Source organism: Pipra filicauda, unplaced genomic scaffold, assembly GCF_003945595.2.
Source record: "Pipra filicauda isolate LSUMZ 115617 unplaced genomic scaffold, ASM394559v2 scaffold2_size9829703_pilon, whole genome shotgun sequence".
NCBI classification, from domain to species: domain Eukaryota; kingdom Metazoa; phylum Chordata; class Aves; order Passeriformes; family Pipridae; genus Pipra; species Pipra filicauda.
The window spans coordinates 3,449,739-3,470,983 of record NW_024104421.1 but is presented as its reverse complement, the minus strand read 5'-3'; the positions used below and the strand labels follow the sequence as shown (position 1 = coordinate 3,470,983).

Below are 21,245 nucleotides of genomic sequence, written 5' to 3'. Positions count from 1 at the left end.
CCTCGGCCTGTACTGATGGATGGGGTTATTCTTCCCCAGGTGCAGGACCCTGCCTTTGCTGAATTTTAGACAGTTCTTCTCTGCCCACCTCTCCAGCCTGTTGAGGTCCTTCTGAAGGGCTGCACAGCCCTCTGGGGTATCGGCCACTCCTCCCAGCTTTGTGTCATCCGTGAACTTGCTGAGGAGGCATCTGCCCCTTCATCCAAATCACTGATGAATAGTTGAGATACTGGGACTAGTATTGACCTTGATGGACACCGCTAGAGGCAGGCCTCCAGCTGTGCCACTGATCACAGCCCTTTGGCATCTGCTGTTCAGCCAGTTCTCAATCCACCTTGCTGTCCACTCATCCCATCCTCATATAACAAGCCATTATTTTGATGTGTGTGTTTGTATCTGCAAACAGAGGTTGCCCCAAGGCTGCAGGTAGCACTAGGGTTTTTAATAAAGCACGTGAGGTCACTCTCTCTGAGGGTTTCTTGCCTGTCTCCTCTACCATGGGTGCCCTGTGGCTTTTGGTAGGCACTGGCACCCTCATGTTCTGGTGTAGGGTCCTGAGCACAGCTAAGCTCAGCAGGACAAGGAGCCTGACATTAGTCAGCTGCTTAGCTATGCCTCCCAGATCCTCAAACTCTACAGAAATTAGTCCATGTAGAACAGTGTTGGAATCTAAATAAGTGAGCCCTGACAGCCTTATTAAAAGGGGTCAAAGCCAGGGTCTCTGTTGAAAGTAATGCCAGCGCCCTGTTTCTGTTGACTCAGAGATTATCTCACTCCTTATTCATTAGCAGGGTCAGAGGTGTCCTATTGGAAAGATATCCCCGACCCACTAACAAACAGCAGGTGCAGCCTCTGCCTGGGAACACAAAGAGAAGTTGCCAGTACTTTGGCAAGGCTTTCCAGCTCTCCTTGCCCATGTACATCAGTGCCTGTAGCTTCAGCACCTCATTTTATGGAAGGGAGGCACTAAGCCCAGTTCTTCTTGATTTTTCATCAGTTTTAAACCTTGGAGTTTTGCTTTACTGCGTTTTTGAATATATGCCCACAAACATCTATAACAATGTGAAGCAGTATTCTTGTGGGAGGTCATAGCAAAGGATGCCCAGTATGTATTTATGCACTTGAGCTCTTTGTTTTTGTGAAAAGATGAAAAAGGGTTCTTCGGATACTTTTTATGGGAACTGGATGACTCCAGTTTGGCTTGCATTGAGGAATAAGGATTAGATTCAGATTGGGTAAAGTATAGTGAAATAAAATAGTACTTTAATAAAGTCCTTTGATTTTAGTTTTTTAGTCTATTGTATAGAATCTGGCTTGCATTATAAAAGTCGTTACCTTTTCAAAACTACAGAAGACTATATTTTAACTATATAAAAGACTATTAAAAGTTATATTTTAACTTTCTGGTGAAGATATGTTGCTATCCAGTTTCTTGGCATAATTTGAAATTAGTCTGTTTAGACCATGTTTATTGCATACTTAATTTACAATTAAATATTTGTTGGCAAAACTAGCTAAAAATCTATATTGCCATTTTATTGGTTGTGGACTGCCACTCTTTATCAGAAGAGTTGTTTTTTGGTGGAGTAGTTGACTAAAGCACTGTTGGATATCAGTAATCCATTCGATTTAATATCATTTCATTTTTCACCCCTATAATTGTTGTTTCCTGTACTAATCACACAGCTGTCATCACCACACCCCTTCCCCAGGGTCCTTGTTTTTTTCTGCTTCAGCTGGCTGGTTGGTAGGTTAAGGGCTAAGAGTATAGAGGGAAGGGGGATGTTCAAGTTTCTTCCAGTATGAAGCTGAACAAGATTGTAACTTAGACACTGATCTTTCCCTTCACTGCTGCTTGGGTCTCAGACTGTTCCTCACTGTGTCTGTTCTCTTATTTCAGATAATTCAGCCCCTCTTAGAACTTGATCAGAATCGCAGCAAGTTGAAGTTGTACATTGGACATCTGATAGCCCTCTGCCATGACCGTGACCCCCTGATTCTGCGTGGACTCACCCCGCCTGCTTCCTACCACCTGGATGATGACCAGGCAGCTTGGGAGAAAGAGCTGCAGAAGATGACCCAGGAGCAGGTGAGTTTGTGGTCTGAAGTTCTGAACAAGGGCCTGAACTGTTGATGTGGTCTTAGTGATGTGCCACACCAAAATGCTGTGAAACCACTGGGTAAGTGGTGAAAACAGGTAACAAAGGTCAACTCTTCAGCTGATAAAAGGAGTCAGTAATTTTTTTAATCATTGCTATTTAACATTTATTATGGAATTTCATCTCTTCCTTTATCTGTACTTGAGATCATACAGCTACACACTTATGGGAGATCAAACTGCAAGATACCACTATTGTCATGTTTTAACTGTTAACAAATTTTAGCTGCTCTTTATAATTGAATGTAGTCATCGGGATCTTAAATCTTATTTTAATTTCATAGACCATTTATATTTCAATTGGCACATTTTTATGAGTCACTTTATATAAATGAATAGTGTCCTTGCCTTCCGTTACAGTATATTCTGCCATAATTTTTACTGCTTACCACCTTACCTGGATACCTAAATCAAGATTTGGACTCAGTGTGCTACATGTGATACACCCATGCTTATGTACACACACAGTGACTTCAGAAACCCAACCCCATATTTCCAGGAGATTTGGAATATGGAACTGAAATGGTTTAATAACAGTTTGTCTGATGAAGTCTCCACAAGAGACTGTCAATCTAGTTATAAATCAGATACTGAAATAATCTTCTCCAAGATCTGAGGATGTCTTGCCTTCCTTAATCCCTTTATTGGCAGTTTTTATCTCTTGGTTTTAAACTATAGTTCACCATTCCCTACAACCCTACAATTCCTAATTCCTTCCTAATTTCTCTTTTCAATTTTTTTATTTTACTATTGTACTCCTGTGTTACTGAATGCCTTTTTTTTTTTTGAGTTAAACTACTACAAGGAGCTTGCACCTCAACTAAATGTGACTAGTTTTGTCTTTTTGACCATGATTTTGGATTATAATGCCAATTCTTTCACTATTTACTTTTATATGTCTTATAGCAAACTCTATCCAGTGTGCACACAAACTAGTGTAATGCCTATGTAGTTAAAAGGGGATTTGTGGGTCAGTGAACACTATCTTGAGACTGTCTCAAACAGTTCAGCTCTGGTTTTCTTCTTTTGTGATGTTTAAGCTAATTTCCTTGAACTTTCAACTCAAGACTGAATTTTCATTCAAAAATTGGAGAGAGCAGCCAAATTGCAGGAAGCCAACAGGAACATGTCTAAAAATTCAGAAAGAAGAGCAGACCTCTGGAGATAAATAAGCCTGTAACAGGGCTTAGATGGTACAGGACAGTCATTCTTTCTCTTCGTACCTGTCTTCATACATTTATTAGATTCAGCATGTGCTGTGTGCCTCAGTCCACATCTACATTTCCCTCTTATAGGCATGGCACATTCCTTTTCCCTGCAGAGCCTCTTGGGTTCTGTAATCATTGATAAAGAATTAAAAGTTCATCGGTGTAATGCAATGCCATCTTTCTTTAATAAAGAGGTACAGCTCCTATGTTATAAATCAAAACATGAGGCATACTATTTTGAACCACCTTCTCTGTCAGGGTGGGATAAAGCAGTGAGTGACAAAACCTGTGGCACGTAGGGGAGGCACCTCTGAAAACAGGAGTAAAGGCTGGATATGGGCAAAGTTTGGATATCCCTGGAATAAATTGCCTTTTTAGTTATAGCTGTGATGGTCTTTGTATATAATCAAGATCTGTGTGGATAGGTGATGTTTGCTATTTGATCAAGAGATGTAGGTAAAGAAAATAGGAAGGGCTTTCTTTGTCAAGTTCTTCTGAATAGACAGCCGAGAACAGAAACTGTTTTTTCCAGTTCTTTGTACTGGTCTAATAAAAGATAATATTTCCCATTAAAACTTTGCTAGTGCATTAACAACATTTATGGGTTACACAGTAAAGAAAGCATCGTGAAAAATTGTGAGAAAAAAGAATTGCCTAAGTTGTCCTGGAGAAGAGAAAAAAATTATTTTTCTGTCCTTTCACATTATTGTCCTAACTCTGCCTTGCTGTCACCACAGTTGTTTAAAGTTACTACTCCAGTTGAGATTCCCATGCATACAACTGTATGCTGTATGCTGTCTCTTCTGCTTTCCCATACTCACTTGGATTGTATTTAAGGAACTTCAGTTGAAAAACACAAATTAATGATATATTTCAATTTACAAAGCAGATTTTTCGTTTAAGTCATGGAGCTTTTCTGTTTCTAACTGCAGAATTTCCTTTGTGCTTAAAGTATTCCCATGGGGGGTGGGAATCAGTTCTCCAGATTCGCAGAAGCCCATCACGGAATACCCATTTTACATCTTTGGAATTTTAATGAGTTTTGTAAATTACTTCAAATCCGGTGCATTAAATTCAGTCCTGTCCCTTCTAATATGATCTTCTGTAGATAATGCTTCACAAGTCTCAGTGGGAAAAAATTAATCCTCTTGAATGTTAAGAAGTGCTAACATGATTAGGGAGGATACATTTAGCTGAGCACCAATAACATTTAAGAACGATGCCAATGTATCCACTTCTCACCAATGAGACTATTTAGTATGGTTTGGTTGTTTTGGGGTTTTTCTATAAATAGGTGAGAATTCATTTTCATACTGCTGCTTTTGGAGCTGTGATTTCCTACTGCAGCAACTTTGACTGACAAAAGTTGGTCTTGCTGCCTTTCATCACTGCCAATATACTCTGTAGGTCTCTCATACCTGCTGGGGAGGCTCAGGTACAAATAGCAGAAGTTTTCTGTGGCTTCTTTTAGTAGGTACAACTTGTATATGAAATTAGATGTAAGCTTGTCACTCTTCCAGTCACCCTTCCACTCTTCCACTAATGTACAAATAGTTGTTGGAAAAGTATCTGCCAGCATCAACACCATATGCCACATAAATAACTTTGTGAAGTCTCAAAGTTTGACTGATAGCTGGTACCTCTTATGTAAAATGGTATCTTTAAGCTGCCATTAAGGTCAGTGATAGTCCTGAGTGACTTCAATTGATTGTAATCAAAATATAGGGCCAAGAAGCTAAATCATTTTTGTTGGCATTTTATCAAAGACATTTTGTAAGGGTAACTTACTGTAGTAAAATTTTGGTCCATTTGTAATGAAGGCCTGAAGCCAGTACTTAGGAGTATATGGTGTCTCAAAACCTAATCTAAAATAGTACGCTAGTCCAATTTGTGGACAATAAAGAACCTTGAAGTGCTTAGAACCATGTCATTAAGTTATTCCAATGGTGGAAAATATCCCTTTGAGTCAGTTCTGACCCAATGTCCCCAAATAAGTAGCCAGTACCGTTTCTGAAACTGTCCTCCTTCAACCAGTTCATGTCCTATTTGACTTTTCTTATTAAAAAACTGAAGTTACCACAAGGAAGGAAGAATGTTCCAAATCTCGACACCAAGAAATACAAATTCCATTCATTCATTACGAGTAATTGCATTATCCCAGCAATTTCTATTAAATGCAATATTTTATTTCGCTTTGTCCTAAAGGTATCATTATGGTAATATTCTTGAGCTCTGTAGAACTACTGCTACGTTTCATGTTTCAGATAGTTGCCTCTAAGTCCAGGATTTTATTCCTGTATTAAAGGAAATTACATTAAGAACATAGTTATATGGTCCACGTTTTTATTTATAGTTTGGGCTTTGTTTTGCTCTTATCTTTACAAAGGAAAAGAATGGAGTAGAAACAGGAATTTGCTGAAAAATGTCATTTCAGTGTGTCAGAGGTGGTGTACTGTGCTGTGGTGGAAAGGCAGCAGTGTGAGAAAGTAAAAAGAAACAACAAAACAGAGCAACAACATATTAGAAGCAATCAACAGTGTTTGTTTTGTTAATAGTTTATGGACTATTAGAAATGTTTCTTACTGCTCTAAATCCATCTTCAAAATGTGCAGAACATCATAATATGGAGAGCCTCTTATTTTCAATAGGTCCTGCAGTGACATTCTGAAAAACACCACTTCTTTCAACAGCAGAGGACCTATACAACTAAGATAACTTTTTTAACCCAAGGAGTAGGAGGCATTTTTCTCCCTGGCTCTCTGCCATCAGTGGCTCTTTCCAGCCATACCCAGCATGTCCTGACTTCATCCAGGCTGCTGGTTGTCCTGCCAGTTTCTGCTGGCCCCCAAACTCCATTTTTTTTCCCCACTCAGTCAGTCTGTCCCTCTTTCCCCAGAGGTGTTTCTGGCAGCATTTGTGCTGTGACCTGGACTTGGACAGCAGCCTTTAAGACCTGGGCAGATGCATTTCCATGAGATGCTCTCTCAGAAGTCACCTGCTCTGAGAGCATCTCACCCCTCTACTAACACAGTGTTGCACCCGTGGCTGCTTCGCTGAATTACTGAGAGGCACTTTTGAAAAATCTTTATGATCACAGAAGAGCCTTTGTACTTCCCTCTCCCTGTGTACCAGCTTCAGCCAAAGAACAGACCTTCTAGAGATTCCTACTTACTAATCCTCTCTCAAGAAATCAGGAATGTCTTTTCTGCTCAGCTGCTCGAAGCAGAGGAAGGAAAAAGGTGATAATGTCACCTCACTGTATCACTCAGAACCTACTGTATAAGCTAAATAGTCATGGCTTGTTTCCAAGGAGCATAATTTACATTGCACATAATTCACATTTCACTCTCAGCAAAGTGATGTTCACCTTTTCGTATGAAAGGACACCAAAGTGCATATATGTAGCTGTCAAATTTCATTTTAAAATTTCATATTTGCTTGCTAAATTTCAAAAATATTGAAAACATATTTTGATGTGTTATACAAGCAATATTGTTAGTGGAATAAGCTTTACTCTAAATTACAAATAGCAATGTTATAAGGCTCCTGTCTGCTTCTTTATTCAGATCCCATTTGTGTTCTTACTTCTGTATCGTCTATAAGAAATTACTCAACTTACTTAGTTTCTGTAAAGAAATTTCTCTGATATATTTTGCATTTAGTCATTCTAAATTACTCTATTACTTCAATTTTACCCCGTCTTCCTTCTCTGACTGCTCTTCCATCAGCTTGTTATCTTCCCCACCTGATTTATGTCATTTATTTTTAATTTGTAATCTTATGGGAATGCATAATGTATTTTAAAGTTAAACAGTCCCCTTCTGGTCTCTGTTAGAAATTAGAAGTAATAATTACAACCATTTATATCCTTCTTTGCGTGCAAATGTATTTCCTGAGTTTAGTGGAGAAAGTAATGTATATAGAAACTCTCTAAAATTTTTACATTTTATAGTACTTTAAACTTTTATATTTAATCTTTTGCACGAGGATGAGAACTTGGGATCAGTGCCATAGTTCTTAAATACTGATTAAAGTCACAAACATTATCTTTAAGTTGACCGTGTGCATAATGCCATAACATTATTCATTTTTATTTGTGCATGAAATTGCTAGTTTTAATTAAAATATATACTATCAATCAGTATCTTTAACTATTCCTGACTTGAGAAGAGATATAAATTGAAAAACATTGGTTTCAGGACATGCTCAAGTGTTGTGTATGTGTGTGTGGTGTCTCAAAAAATTAATGTGGCCTCATTTCAAGCAGTTCCTACAAGCAGATGTTGTAGCAGCCTGAGCTATTACCTTGTTTTTTCAAGGGCAGCTCACCTCTCCATATGTTTTGCCATTACTAACAAGTTCTGTTACACTGGTCCCTGTTCTGACACCATGGTCCTTGTGAAAGCTGGTGCTGAGCTACTGCTGTGGATTCTGCTTGGCTTTTTATTTTCTTTCCAGTTATGAATAGTTAGTGATAATGATTGATAGGATATATTTTCATTAAAATTAGCAATTCCATGCACAAATAAAAATGGGTAAAGTTACGGCATTGTGGATACGGCCAACTTATGGAGTACTTGAATAGTACTCCCAGCCTTGTCCTTTCTTCTCTGTTTTGCACCATGCAGGTACAAGACCATAAATGCCCACCAGTCCTCTGTCCTAGCTGTTTAAAAGTTTTTCCAAAACTCATCAGCTAGGGCATATAGGAGAGCTATTTAAGATTTGCTTTGTAGACAGGTGAATTTTCCCTGTGTTGGGTACTGCCTTGACTAAACAGGCAGAAGGCCCTGTGGGGATGTGGAGCCCCAGTTCATCAGCAGAGAAAGCAAGCAGCAAAGTACAGGCCCAGCACGAAGGGTGCAGCACAGAGTAATCCTGGCAGTGTCAAGCAATCTGGCTTCAGGAGAATAAACTGGCACAGTGCATTGCAGTTGAAATGAGGAGAAGTAGCCATCATTTAGGTTGGAAAAGACCTCTAAGATCATCAAGTGCAACCATTAACCCAACACTGCCAACCCTACCACTAAACCATGTCCCCAGGTGCCACATCTACACGTCTTTTAAATGTGGTACATGTAATAGTTGCTATTTGTTCTGCTTAGCCACAAAATAACAACGTTCTGTACACTTAATTTTCAGTGTATAATGTACAACAGAATTTACATGAACAGCAAATTGTCCTCTGACTGTGAAATGATTGCTGCTGTTGCTGGAGGATGGACATATTGCCTGCAAGTGCCAGATTTGCAGAAAAACTTCTCCAGTGAAATGCTAACTATAACTTACAGGGATTGATTTTACTCCTTCCCATTTAAATAATCTTGAAATTTCTTCCTTACCAAGGAAATAATAAGATTTCTGCTGGTCACAGAGCTTAGAGATGCTCAGAAATGCAGGATAAATTCCACGTGCAGAGCTATTTCAAATATATGGTACAAGAGCCCTCAGCAAACTTTTTGAGGGTTTTTTGTCAAAATTGGTTGCAAAATCTAATCAAGTATATTTCAATATATTTAAAACATACTTTTAAAGTTTGCATTATTTAAAAAGACAAGACTGTTTAATTTGAAATCTTAGTTTAATTTTTAAATGCATGTTTTTTAAATATTTTGAAACAGCTAGCATGAAAACAAAATTTCCAGATAGAGCAGAAATATTAAAGGGTTTACTTTTTTTTTTCTTTTTTGTTTTTAAAGCTTGTCAGACTGCATTTCTGTATTCTGAACCCTTTCTTTTGGCCATTTGATAGGTATACAGTTGGCAAATAAAGGTTTATGTATAATTGGTTCTCACTACTTCAAACATACGTATTTACACTGGTTAGTCTTGGTAGATGCAAAAGCTTTTGTCCATTTGCCTGAGATACAGTGAAGTTTAACTTATTTTGAGACAAAACAAAGGTTAAGATTAAATCAGTTTAATTTCTTATTGATGCTTACATTAAGCTCTAAATGTATTTTTCAGACTAACCATAACCTGATTGAGAAACACTTAAGCTTTGGAGAAACATAGTTCCATATCCCAGTATTGTAGCCTAATAGAAGTCCTCCCCTTAACATTGTTTTTGTGCTGCTCTACAAGCATTTCATATTCTGAATTCAGTTTTTCTGCCCTTAGCTTGTGTTTGCCTTTATTCATCAGTGTTTTTGTGGAATTGTTAACAAGAGAAAAATCCCACTGGGGAGTAAACCTTCTCCATATAAATAAATTTTAAAGGATCTTAGCTTAATGTTGCCTTGTTTATGTTATGGAATAAGCAAAGGCCACAAAAGTTCTGTGGAGCAGCACCACGATTCATCTGGTGTGCATATAAAACCATAGCATCCTATTTCTTAACTATGAAGTTGTCTTCTCTCTAAATGTCAGCTACTCTTTAAATAAGTTCTGAAATATCTTGCAACAGAAAAGCTAAATTCATGTTGAATTGTTAGGGATTTTTTTTCACTGATGGAGTTTAACTATAAAAGGAAAAGTATTCCTATCATGACTTGCTCTAAACCCAGGAAGGAAGGCAGCAGTGTTGAAAAGTGTCTGAATCTGTGGCAGATTATCTGCAAGCTTTCATTCCCCTGAGATGCTGAAGGTCCTTTCTGTTCTTCTGTCCAAAGATAAATACTGTGAAGCACTTCTGGGGTCCTTGCTATCCTTTTCTTTCTGAGCTGTCTATTTTTACTTGCCTTCAACTAGACAAACATCTCTGGCCTTTCCTTCTCTTTTTTGGTCATTTCTGTGAGACAAGTGAATGAATTTCCTCATATCCTCAGCTGAAAATGCCTGCAAAAAAGGACTGTTGGCACTCCTTTATTTTCATAGAAAAATGGCATGGGGAAGATAACACCATTTCTGTTTGCACTCGCAAGAAGAAAATCTAGGAAACCAGGAGCAGACCTGCATAATACCTTTAAAGAAACTTCCCTAAAATTTGGACTGCCGAACATCCAGGTGAATCAAGTTATACCGTTGAGAACTGGATGTTCCCCATTAAGGGCCTTGCCTGAATGAGGACTGACGTATGCTGCTCACAGCTGTTTCTGAGGGGAATGACGTAAATGGAGATGACATATAGGATCTAGAAATGCTGCCACCAGCCGTATAGTCAATTAAGATGTCTTTGTTGAAGCAGAAATCACATTATTAAACCTAGATGTTCTGAAGCTAGCAAACTCAAGGCTATCATTGCTACTTTTTTCCAGGACATTTCATCACAGACATCTGCCAGCCAGCTGTGTAGACTTTCTGTCTGTGCTAATTTGCAAAGTATTGTTGCTGGCCTTCAGCATTCAGAGCCATCTCCTTTTGGGCTCTTGATGGTCAAAAATTAATTTCTTGGAAGTATTTTCTTCCTCTAAGTTGGTTGCTTTTGTTTGATTGCATTTGATTTATTAGCTTTGGCATGGGCTTATTTTGTTGGGTTTATCTTGATTTTATAAGGCATCTTATAAATACAGAAGTGCTGACCAGTACAGCAAGAAACCAAGATTTCACTGACATTGAAGTACTGCCCTGCTGAAGACAGAATCCTGCAGGATTCTTCCTTGTTCACCAACCTCCTTTCAGTTTCAGAGCTTAATCTCTTAGAGGTGCTTTTATATTTGATTAATTTAATTGTTTTGTCCTTTCCTGGAGCTTCACCTGGAGGGTTTGGCTGAAAGGCCAGGAGGAGGGATGCTGGCTGGGCAGGTGGTGATGGTGCAGGACCTCTGCTTTCCCTGCTAACACTGCCCTCTCCTGGTTCTCCTCCTGCGGACCGAGAGCTCAGGACCCTTGCAGGTGCCAGATAAGAAAAGGAGAATTACACTGTAGGCTGCTTCTCCCGTTGCCTCCTCTCTCCCAGCCTCCATGGCCTCCCACCCTTCTGATGAATGGCACTGTGAAATCTTTGCCCTGGCCCAGGAAGCCACAAGGCAGCCCTGTCTCAGAGTCGAAGGCTCAAACCATGAACGCACCAGCAGTGAGGTGGTTTGCAGGCTGCCTGGATTGCTGGGATTTCACGAGGCTGAGCAACCTGAAACTCAGAGGTAGTCCCTGAATCCCAGTCTCCTGGCTTTTAATATCCAACACTGCTCCTAGCTGGCTTTTCTGACTCTTTCAATCTTGCTTGCTGACTGGACCTCTCCTAGGCTTATCCATCCATTGCAAATTTCTGACTAATAACTCTGCCAGGCTGTTGGAACCAGGCTAATCACCTATCCACAGCGTGCCATTTCTGAACCATTATGGGTTACTGCCGAATTCCCCCCCTTCTCCCCCGGGAGCCCTTACAGAGCCCGGAGTGCTCCCCTCCCTCTCGTTTTCCCCACTTCCCCGGCTCATGTCACTCCGCAGAGCGGGATCAGGTTGCTCTTGCATTGTGATTCTTGGCAGGAGCCCCTCTCGGGTTCATGTGGCTGCGCTGTGAGTACTGCAGCCAGTAGGAACAAAGCACATAAGAACACATTAAACCAACATTCAGCACGCAAAGCCCAAATAATTTACTATATGCTACCCTGCCTAGTAAAGGGAACAGTGTAGCAGGCTCACCCTTTTAATTTCCTTTCTCGCACTTTTGTCTATAGAAGTCTGTACCATAACTTCCTTAAAAAGCATTCATGTTTATTCTGTAGTCGTTCTTAGGCTGTTTGTTTTTATGCAGTATTTCTTGCAGAAACAATCTCCTGTGCTTTGCTCGATACCATCACTAAACAGAGATGTACTGTTGTATCTGGTTAGAATTTTAATTGTAGAAATCTGACCTTTGCCACTGCATTGTGCTCTTACAGTGGTAAAATGATCCCTGTTGAGCTGCTGCCTGATAGTTCTGTCCTTTTAAAACCTACATTGAGCAGTGTAACAGAAGTGCAAAACACAGATCAAAAAATGTGTATACTGATGAATAGTTATCCTTTTCAACTGCCAGTTTGACATTCTTTCTTTGTCATATATTAACACAGTAGAGTTCCAATACAAATATTAATCAGTTAGGAATAAGAAATGTTGCAGAACTGACAGATAATATTAAAGTGGAAAAAAATTAAAAGAAGGTTCAAATAAGATAAGGTAGTTGGTTACAGCTGCTCAAAATGACAACGAACTTTGGATGCAGAAGCTTGGAATAAACTTCAGAATCCGCCTAAGTGTATATACCTTCTAATATATATGTTTGTCATATATTCATAGGGAATATACTTTGTTAGAAGAAAATCATATGACTGAAAAAATAAAGGATTTTTGATATATAGTAATGAAAGGGCTGTCTACTTGGAGGCTTATCCAATCTATCTATCTATCCTTATCATCTGGTTTGGTAAGAGGTGCTGTTCTCCTTGTTCCTAGATCCTTAGACCACTGTGAGTACAGTAATCCCTTAAATGCTTGCACAAATTACAGCATTACTTGGGATTTTACGCAGTTCACAGGCCAGCATGGACTTTATCAATTGCTGGGCAGATAAACAGGTTGCTGAAGGCAGATGTTTCCTGCTCTTTATTAAGTCTCTGTGGGCCCCTAATTCTGGCAATGGCATCAGGCTCAGAGCTAAAAGCTGTGTTTGCATATATTGCAGTATGTTGTGTGACATGGTTTGTAACACCACTTGTTGGGGAAACTGTTTATAAACTGTGGGCTGAGTGAATAATATAAAGTTTAAAATTTCATGTCCTGTTACGAGCCAAATGATCTGAAAATGAATGATCCAACAGGAAATGCAGAGTTAGTAAACAAAAATTGTGTATGTTCCACTGCAATTGTGTGTAGTCATCTTATGACTGAGTTAGGACAGTCTCTGAAAATTAGTAATTCCACAGAAAAATTAGAATTCTGGTTAACTCTGAGTGTATTCTGTATAATTATGTAACATTCCCATTGATTTTGTATAAGAAATAATCCTGAAGTAATGACCTATGAAACATCCTGTTGATCATGAATAGAAGTCAAATTATTTAAAGTAATATACTAACAAACTGCTGTATTGCTTCTGGAATATGGTTGCTTTTAGAAAAACATTCACAGAGGAAGTTTTTCTCGTATTTATCATAGTACTGTGTATTCAGGAGTAATTAAGGTGGTTAGTTTTCCCGTGTGGACATGGCCTTAACTGGGAAGGTCACAAACCTGGTCCCATAGAATGAAAAAGTGAACTAAAGAGGGTCCCCAAGGGAAGATGCTGATTCTGGAAGTGCCCAGAGTGTTACATCTCTGCCAGCTCCCTTTCTAAAAGTGGTGTTTTATCTTAGAGCTGAGCCTGCTGGCCAGGTCTGGGATACAGTGGCCCCACTGAATAGCAGGGAATGACCACGCCCCTGTGTGTTTCTTGCAGCTTCATGATGAGTTGGAAAAGGGGGAGAAGGAGAGCGCGGAGCTGCAGGAGTTTGCCAATGCCATCTTACAGCAGATAGCGGATCACTGCCCTGACATCCTGGAGCAAGTCGTCAACACGCTCGAGGAGTCGTCATGACCTCGGCCACCAGCCCCACTGGAGCAGCACACCAGTGGCCAAGCCCAGTCAGTCCAAGGAGCCGTAAGAGCGGAGAGCAGCGTGAAAGACAGAAAACGGAATTGAAACTTCTGGTGCACCTTTTACAAAGAAAACAAAAGCAAAAAGAAAAAAAAAAAAAAAAACAACTCTAAAAAACTACACGCTCTCTAGGTTCTTCCAGCCCATGATTAATTAGTCATTTCTGCATTTGTCTGCTCACTGCCTTTCTGCTTTAGAATCCGATTCCCCGTTGACTTTGTTGATGGTGACTTTGGGATAAAGCTAAGCAGAGCTCTTCCAAGTCTGCTGAGCAAAGCAGAGGGGATCCACTGGACACAAGCAGCTTTAGTTCTCCATGAGGTCGCAGAAGGGTAGCCCTTGCCTTTCATTCATATGTTGCTTTTTTCATTCTTTCTTTCTTTTTTTTTTTTTTTTTTTTGTTTTCATAAAAGCTGAAAGCCTGAGTTTCATAGTGCTAAAACCAAACCTGAGCGTGCTCTGATTATGGCTCGTGACTGGCCAGCATCAGGTAGCTAGCTCGGGTCTCACTGCCTGTCTCAATGTTCCTTATGTTCTTAAATAACAGAGAGAGGAAAGGAAAGTTTCCCTACTTGTTCCTGTTAGTCATTTCATCTAGCAGCTGGGAAACAAGGTAGGCATACTGGTACTTTCTGTTTACTTAACTTGGACTTTTGTTGTTCACTGGTCTGATTCTGACGTGCTAGGTGGGGCATTTGTTAAGGTAACTGTTTTCATCTGTTGATTTTTGGGGGGGATTTAGATGAGGTTTCTCATCAGAAGCCTGTGTCTCCTAAGTTCTTATTTTATAGAGAGCTCTCTCCCTTCAAGCAGGTGTGGTCAACAGATCAGCTCCCAGCTTCAAATTGTATAGTTTGTCCACTGCCAATTTTTCAGGCCATAGTTTTGTGAACATTAGCTGTCATCAGAGTAGTCTTAGGTTTTGTAAATGAGAGAATTGCATCATTCAACTTAAAAGTATAATTTTAAAGCTAAGTTAGGTAAATCAGTAACATAGTTCTTACTATAATTATAATTTAATTTATTTTGGTTTAGCATAGGTTGACAAGGAATGAGTTTGAGTTCAGAGCAATAACCCATTCTTATGAGAGGATCATCTCTGCTGGAGTTGGCACCCAGCTGAGTAGATAGGTGTAAAATCACAGCTTTACTTAAACCAGTGCAATTCTTATATGTATATGAGAGGCCTTAGTCTTATTCCCATCCATCTTTGACACTCGTTAAAGCCCCTGCTGATAGGTAATATGACCTGAAATACCAGGTCAGTTTGTCATTGTGGTACCAAGTCAGAATCCTATTTTGTGAGTAGGACTTGGGTGTTCATTCTTGGACTACGCATTAATGGGGAGACACGTTTTTTTCCTGGCCACCAGTGGTTATGTGTGTCTGGGGGCATCTGCAGGACAGAACCCTTTAACACGTCCCCATGTGCTCCTTAAAGGAGTTGTTCCCCTTTGCCTGTCTCATATTACTTAAGAGAACAAGGGGAGGGTGGAAGGAGACCAAATATCAACACAGCAGTGGAAGAAATCTTGGTTTTCTAGTCACTAGCTAATTATGAACCCTCTCAGTAAACCTCCCATTCAGAGTCTGCAGTTTAATTCCATATGACTTACTACATTTTGAGCTTAATCACTAAACTGTTATGCTAAGGAAAATGTTCCAGGCCCTTTCAGGAAGACTACATTTCTTATGTCTTTCAAATCCACAGCACAGCTCCCCTGTAGGTCTTTCACTCCTTATTTTTGTCTTTAGAAGTGACCAATTGCTTCCAATAGAAAGGAAATCAACAAAAGTTTGAGTAAGGGAAGATGTACCCTGTATTTTTTTCCAAACAAGCACTGAAAATCGGGCAAAGCTGAAACCTTATATACCTGTAGACTCTATTGAAAAATAACTGATTTAAAATAAATCACATCCCAATTGATTCTACTGCAATGATTCAGCAGAAAGTACTGGACCCATAGCCATGGTGTCTACTAGGAAGAAATATGTAAGTCTCCAGAAAGGGGTGATTCACACCTCTTCCATGTTTTGAACTGCCAGTGCTTTGCAAGTCAGCCTGTGTCTCAAGCTTTTTATTTTTTTGTTGTGGCTGAGGAGAGTAATGGGAACCTGGATGTGTGGATGGGGGGGAACACCGGAAGGCGTGCAGACAGTGACTGTACGTACGGCTGAGCCGTGCCTCATCCCAGAGCCACCCCTTCGGTCCCATTATTTGAGTCAGCACGTTTCGATAGGAGCTGTTGTTTTGAAATCTTTCCTCTTGCTTTTTCTTCATCACCCCTAATTACTCACTCGAGGAATTTAATGCCGCCTGTAAAAGCATCAGAGCCATCAGCCAAACATCATCGGGCCACCACCACCCCTCCTGACTATCTCATTAACTTATATGGTCAAATCTCCAGCTGCCCTGGTTCCCTGCTGTAAAACAATCCTTCCTCTGTGAGAAGCTGTGGAATTTCTCTTATCGATGGTTCAAATGACTCCTGCTTGTAAACCTCTTACTGAGATGTTCCTTGATAACGTTCCTGCTGCAGGCAGGGACAGGGGGAGGGGATGGGAACAGGAACGAGGGGCGGTCACTTTGGGCTGTTATTTCAATTCCCTTGCTTTACTGCAGTGTCCACACATCACAGGGAAGTGCTGGTTCTTCTGCATCTCTGACTCAGTTGGTGGCTGTGTTTCTGCAGTTCAAAGTGCCCCAGCCAAAGGCACGGTGCTGTCATGGCAGCGCGTGCAGGATCCGTGCGTCGGCAGCCAGGTGAAGCTCACTGTTTACACATCTCCCAGCCTCTTCCCAGAGAGGATTTGTCAAGCCTGGCTAGTTTTCACACTGGCCATTTGGTCCTTTATCTCCCAGCCACACACCTGCTGTTCCTCCCATCTGGATTGTTGGGCCTTTGTGATTTTTCTCGTTAACTGCTGTTATCTTCTAGATCTTCTGGGCTTCCCATCTTAAACACTGATCTTAGACCTCTACAAAGTGCTTTCAGGGAGAGAGCAGATCTCATTTAGGAACAGTCTTGATCCGACTTGATCTCCACTGAACCCTTTCAGGTAATCTCTCTGATCCTGTGTCGACAGAGATCTTGAGGTGAATAGCTTGAGGAACTCTGGGATTTGGGAGGTGCTGCTGGCCACGATTTAATGCCGAATGTGGCCACTGCAAGCTTTTTCCTTTCACACATATGGAGTGCTGCACCATTGGCCTTAGGGCAACAAAGGGATTTTATTATCATAACCCATCGTGGGATTGCATGTCGGGCACGTGGCAGAATGGCCACATGTGTGCATACACTGCAATGCTCATCCAGTTGCCTAACCCACCACTGCTCTTTTAAGATCTAATACCCAAGTGTCAGCAGCCAGGCAGATGCAGACAGTTTTCCAGCACAGCAGTCCTGCAGTGCAGCGGCCCTAGGGAATCAGGGGCCCTTCCCAGGGGCCCTTGGGAAACTTGCTTTTTCTTCTCCTGTTGAATGAAGTTCCATTTTCTATGGGAGCTGAGAAAGTTTTAATTGCTTTAATATTACTTTTTTTCTTCCAGTCTGTCATTTGTAGAGAAACTGAGAGACGTAAGGACACAAGGAGCTGTCTGTAGAAAATTAAACAGGTCATTTTAGCAGGGTTTGGGCTAAAAAATAACTGAAGCCTGAAGCCCACGTAAAGTGTAAAAGCTGACACCGCTACCATGCTTGTTCATGATATCCATGAGTCCAAGTCCATATTTGCCTCTGAATCCAGCCTCATGTAAAACACTAAAAGGACATTACAACACTAGAATTGCAGGGTGAGGACATGAGCACTGTTTGCAATTGGAAGAAGAATTGCCTGGCATGCTCCCAAACGAAGCTCTAAGCTTCTAGTATTCTCTCTCATTTTGACTGCCTTTAACCAGCTTTCCCTCCATAAAATGCCAAACCCTCTTTGGAGTATCCAGTTTTTGCCAAGTCCTGGGGACAGAAGGTAAAAGGCCGACGTGATGCACGAAGCTGCGTGTGCCGTTTCTGGTTGCACGGCTGGAATATCCCTTCTCTAGCAAATTTTCTGGTACTTTGGGGCTCTCAGGAATTTGCACAAGGGAGCATAAATGTCATAAATCTTGTAGGCATAACCTTGGCTTTTTGAACCAAAGGGGCATCTCTTTTCATTTGCCCTGTAATTCCCACCCATTCTGCTGCTAGTGCTCAATTTGTTGGGAAATTTCTACATCTGATAAAGGTTGACAGGGTTGAGTCCCCACTCCTGTACTAATTGCCAATCGTTGCCACTGAAGGGGTCTTTACAAAGGACCAGAGTCACGCACTGATACCATTTTAAAGCAAAAATTTCACTACATAAGTAACACATATGACTCAAATGACTCCAATGAAATGCGAAAGGGAAACAGTACAATCAAGGCATCTGATATTTAAAGGAAGCCTCCACTCAGCTCGACGTCCGCACTGGAAGAGGGAAGCGGAGAGGACGCGGAATGCTGTGGATAACTAACACTGCCCCAGCGAAGCCGGCAGGGTGGGAGGGTCAGGCACGGGGCATCACGGGGCATCACGCCTGGCGAGGCCAGCTCTGCTGACCCCTCTCGTCAGCATGGTGAGGAAAAGGAGGGTCAGGAGGGGTTTTTAAACAAAATAATGTTTTTAATTGTTTTTTCCACATAAATGGAAGGAACCTTACGCAACAGCAGATCCTTCTGAACAAAATGGCTGTGTCCGCTGACTATTTTTAAGAAAAAAAAAAAAAAAAAGAGGAAAAACTGTTTCAAAAGTTTTTAGTGTCAAAAGCATAAACACAGAAATCCTGACTTTTTCCAGTGTGTGTGGTGAGTGCTGTAACCTTGTCATCAGTATCTCTCCTGACTTTTTCAGGGGTGTTTTTTTCCTGTTTTGTTTTCTGCTTGTCGATATTGTCTGTGTGGTCCTAAGGCTGGGGCAGTTACCAACAATGTGTGTCTGTTGTCGGATTGAAAAAAAAAAAAAGATAGTAGTAGAACTGAAAAAGATGTGTTTTAAAAAAAATATATAAAAATAAATTTCATTAAGAGGAATTCAAGTAAAGAAGCAACAAAGCCATGACTCCTCCTCTCGGGATTGTACGGAAAAGGATTTGTGGGCTTATAATTATAACCAGTTGCCTTTCACAGGCTTTTGAGGTCCAAGGCCTCTTGACCTCTTAGGAAACAAACCCTGTATAAATTTCTGCTTTCCCAGGTATATACTGTACACGTGTAAGACAGAAATGGGCAGAATGAAACAGTATTTTGGAAATCGGTCTTTTCTAGTAACAGTTATCAACACCAGAGGCGTCCCTTAAGATAAGAACCGCTGATGTAAATGGGCCAAATGCTTTGGCCAAATTTTCCTTTTTCTCAATTGCACCCATTGATACCAGGGACCACAAGCAAGTGCAGATGAGCTGGGGCAGGTAGTTCTGTGTAGATCCATTATTGAAGTTGTATTTCTTTGCATCCAGTGTTGGTCACGTACCTGCAGCAGGTTATGGGGCAGGAAAGGACTAGCAGCCACCTTCTGCTCTGGCTGCATCAAAGACTTTCATTGCTTAAAAGGAGGTTAGATGAGGTTAAACTGACATGTAACGTTAACAAAAAACCCAACACAAGTCGCTTTACCTATGACACTGGGTAAAGAATTTCATTAAGTGAATGTATTTTTAATATCAAACTTACCATGTGCTATTTGTCCCCATTTTGCACTTTTAGTTCAGATCTTAAAAATCAAGTCAATTGGTTTTGCTTTTAAGTAGGTATCCATGCTTTAGGTTCCTGGTGCTTTGGTGGGTTTTTTTGTTCAAAAGGTTGGGTTTTTTCATTTGGAAACTGGCAAAAAATAGTTGTACTCAAAACCAAATTTGAAGCCAACTTTTACGAGTAGACATTGTTCCTTTGATCTATCCCATCTTCCCAGCTCTCCGTGGACAAGGCCAAGTCCTCCCTGCCTGCCCAGGGGTGGCTGTGTTTGGCCCCTACTTACACACACGTTACAGTATATCTGGGGAGGCTTTAGTGTAAGATGCCTTTATTTGTCCAGATGCTGAAGGAGGATGAATCCAACGGGACCATGAACAGGGGAATCATTTCTGTGCTAGCCCAACATGCTGCTCCAAGCCCACTAAAACAGTAAATTGCCGTTTCCCTCCAGGTCAGTAAATGACGAGAGCCACATGCGGGGTTCACAAATTGTTTGTGGAGTTAAAAAATAATTCTGTGGGGTGCTCCATCCACTCCACAGACACGGATCCCTCATTTGCTTTGGAAGAGATGTGTTGCACTTTAGTGGAGGGGGAGACAGGCTTTGGGGACGGGATCTAGCGTACTTGAATTCCTTTTTGAAATAACAGCAGCGGGAGACATTGATGTCCGTGATGCAAGTGCGCACGCTGCCTTCAACTTGTATGTGTTTTATTGCTGGAGTCATGTTACTGACAGGATAATGAAATTGCAAAGAAAATGTGTTATATTCAACTTTGCCTTGATAATATAAACACTTTGTTCATTTTTTTTTCTTCTTTTTTTATTCACAGACTAAGTTCATCAGGAAATTATAAAATTATTTAAAAATTCTGTCCTGTGTCTTCATTTCGGTGTATCTTGCACGGTGTCCTCTCCTGTGTGCCCAGGATGGGAGGGCAGGTAGGAGGGCCGGGTGGCTGAGTGGCTGTTCCCTGAGACCAAGCTTGAGGTCCCATTTGAGGCCAGTGGAACAACCCTGCTGGGGGTTTTGGCTGCACCACGTGCCTGGTGATGCTCATGGACACAGCTGGGGCTGCCTGTGAGGTGAAGGTGAGGGACTGTCAGTCATAGGAGTGTCCTGGGTATCCCAGGACCTCACAGGTCAGGTAAGCGGAGATAAAACAACTGCATTTACAGTCAGTTGTTCCCTTTGTCTCTCTCCTGCCTGTTTTCCAAGTCAATGTGATCTAAACGTTGCTAACAAGTGACTGAATTCCAGATGTGCATCCAGTGTTAAGTCAATGTTGGGATCACATCTTGCAGAGTAATATGCCTGGAAAGCCTTGCTGTGTAAAGGCCAGCAAGACTGTCCTACTGAGCATGTTCCCAGTGAAACCTGGACACAGGTTTCTCCTATCCCTCAGGAGCAAAGGAGAGTCACAGCTTCATGACTTAAGATGAGCTTTGCTCCCTGCAACGCTGAAGGAAATGGGCTCTACCCAGCATCCAGTCTCCAGATGCATTTTGAGGACATGGGAAATTGCCTGAATAATGTCACTATAAAAATCTCATTTTTCTAGCGTTTTTAACTGTTCTAAAGAGAATAGCATTGCAACACTGGGTCCCACTGGTAGAACAATGTCCATGCTAAACACACTCCACCAGATTCTCCGCAGCTATCCTGAAGCCCTG

The 21,245-nt window shown here is 41.0% G+C and overlaps 1 protein-coding gene across 13 annotated transcripts in view; it reads left to right on the top strand.

The window, feature by feature from the left end:
• The window catches only part of ERC1 (ELKS/RAB6-interacting/CAST family member 1), a 288,797-nt gene extending 268,356 nt beyond the window's left edge, over positions 1 to 20,441 (top strand). For 11 of the 13 annotated variants that reach the window (XM_039383120.1, XM_039383129.1, XM_039383128.1 and 8 more), the window contains 2 exons: positions 1,901 to 2,089; positions 13,664 to 20,441. In XM_039383120.1, coding sequence (XP_039239054.1) covers positions 1,901 to 2,089; positions 13,664 to 13,801 — 327 coding nt within the window. In that variant the 3' untranslated portion in view covers positions 13,802 to 20,441. Of the gene's footprint in view, positions 1 to 1,900; positions 2,090 to 13,663 lie in introns of those variants that run through there. The other 2 variants (XM_039383131.1, XM_039383130.1) reach the window with 1 other exon arrangement.
• The last annotated feature ends 804 nt before the right edge of the window (positions 20,442 to 21,245 follow it).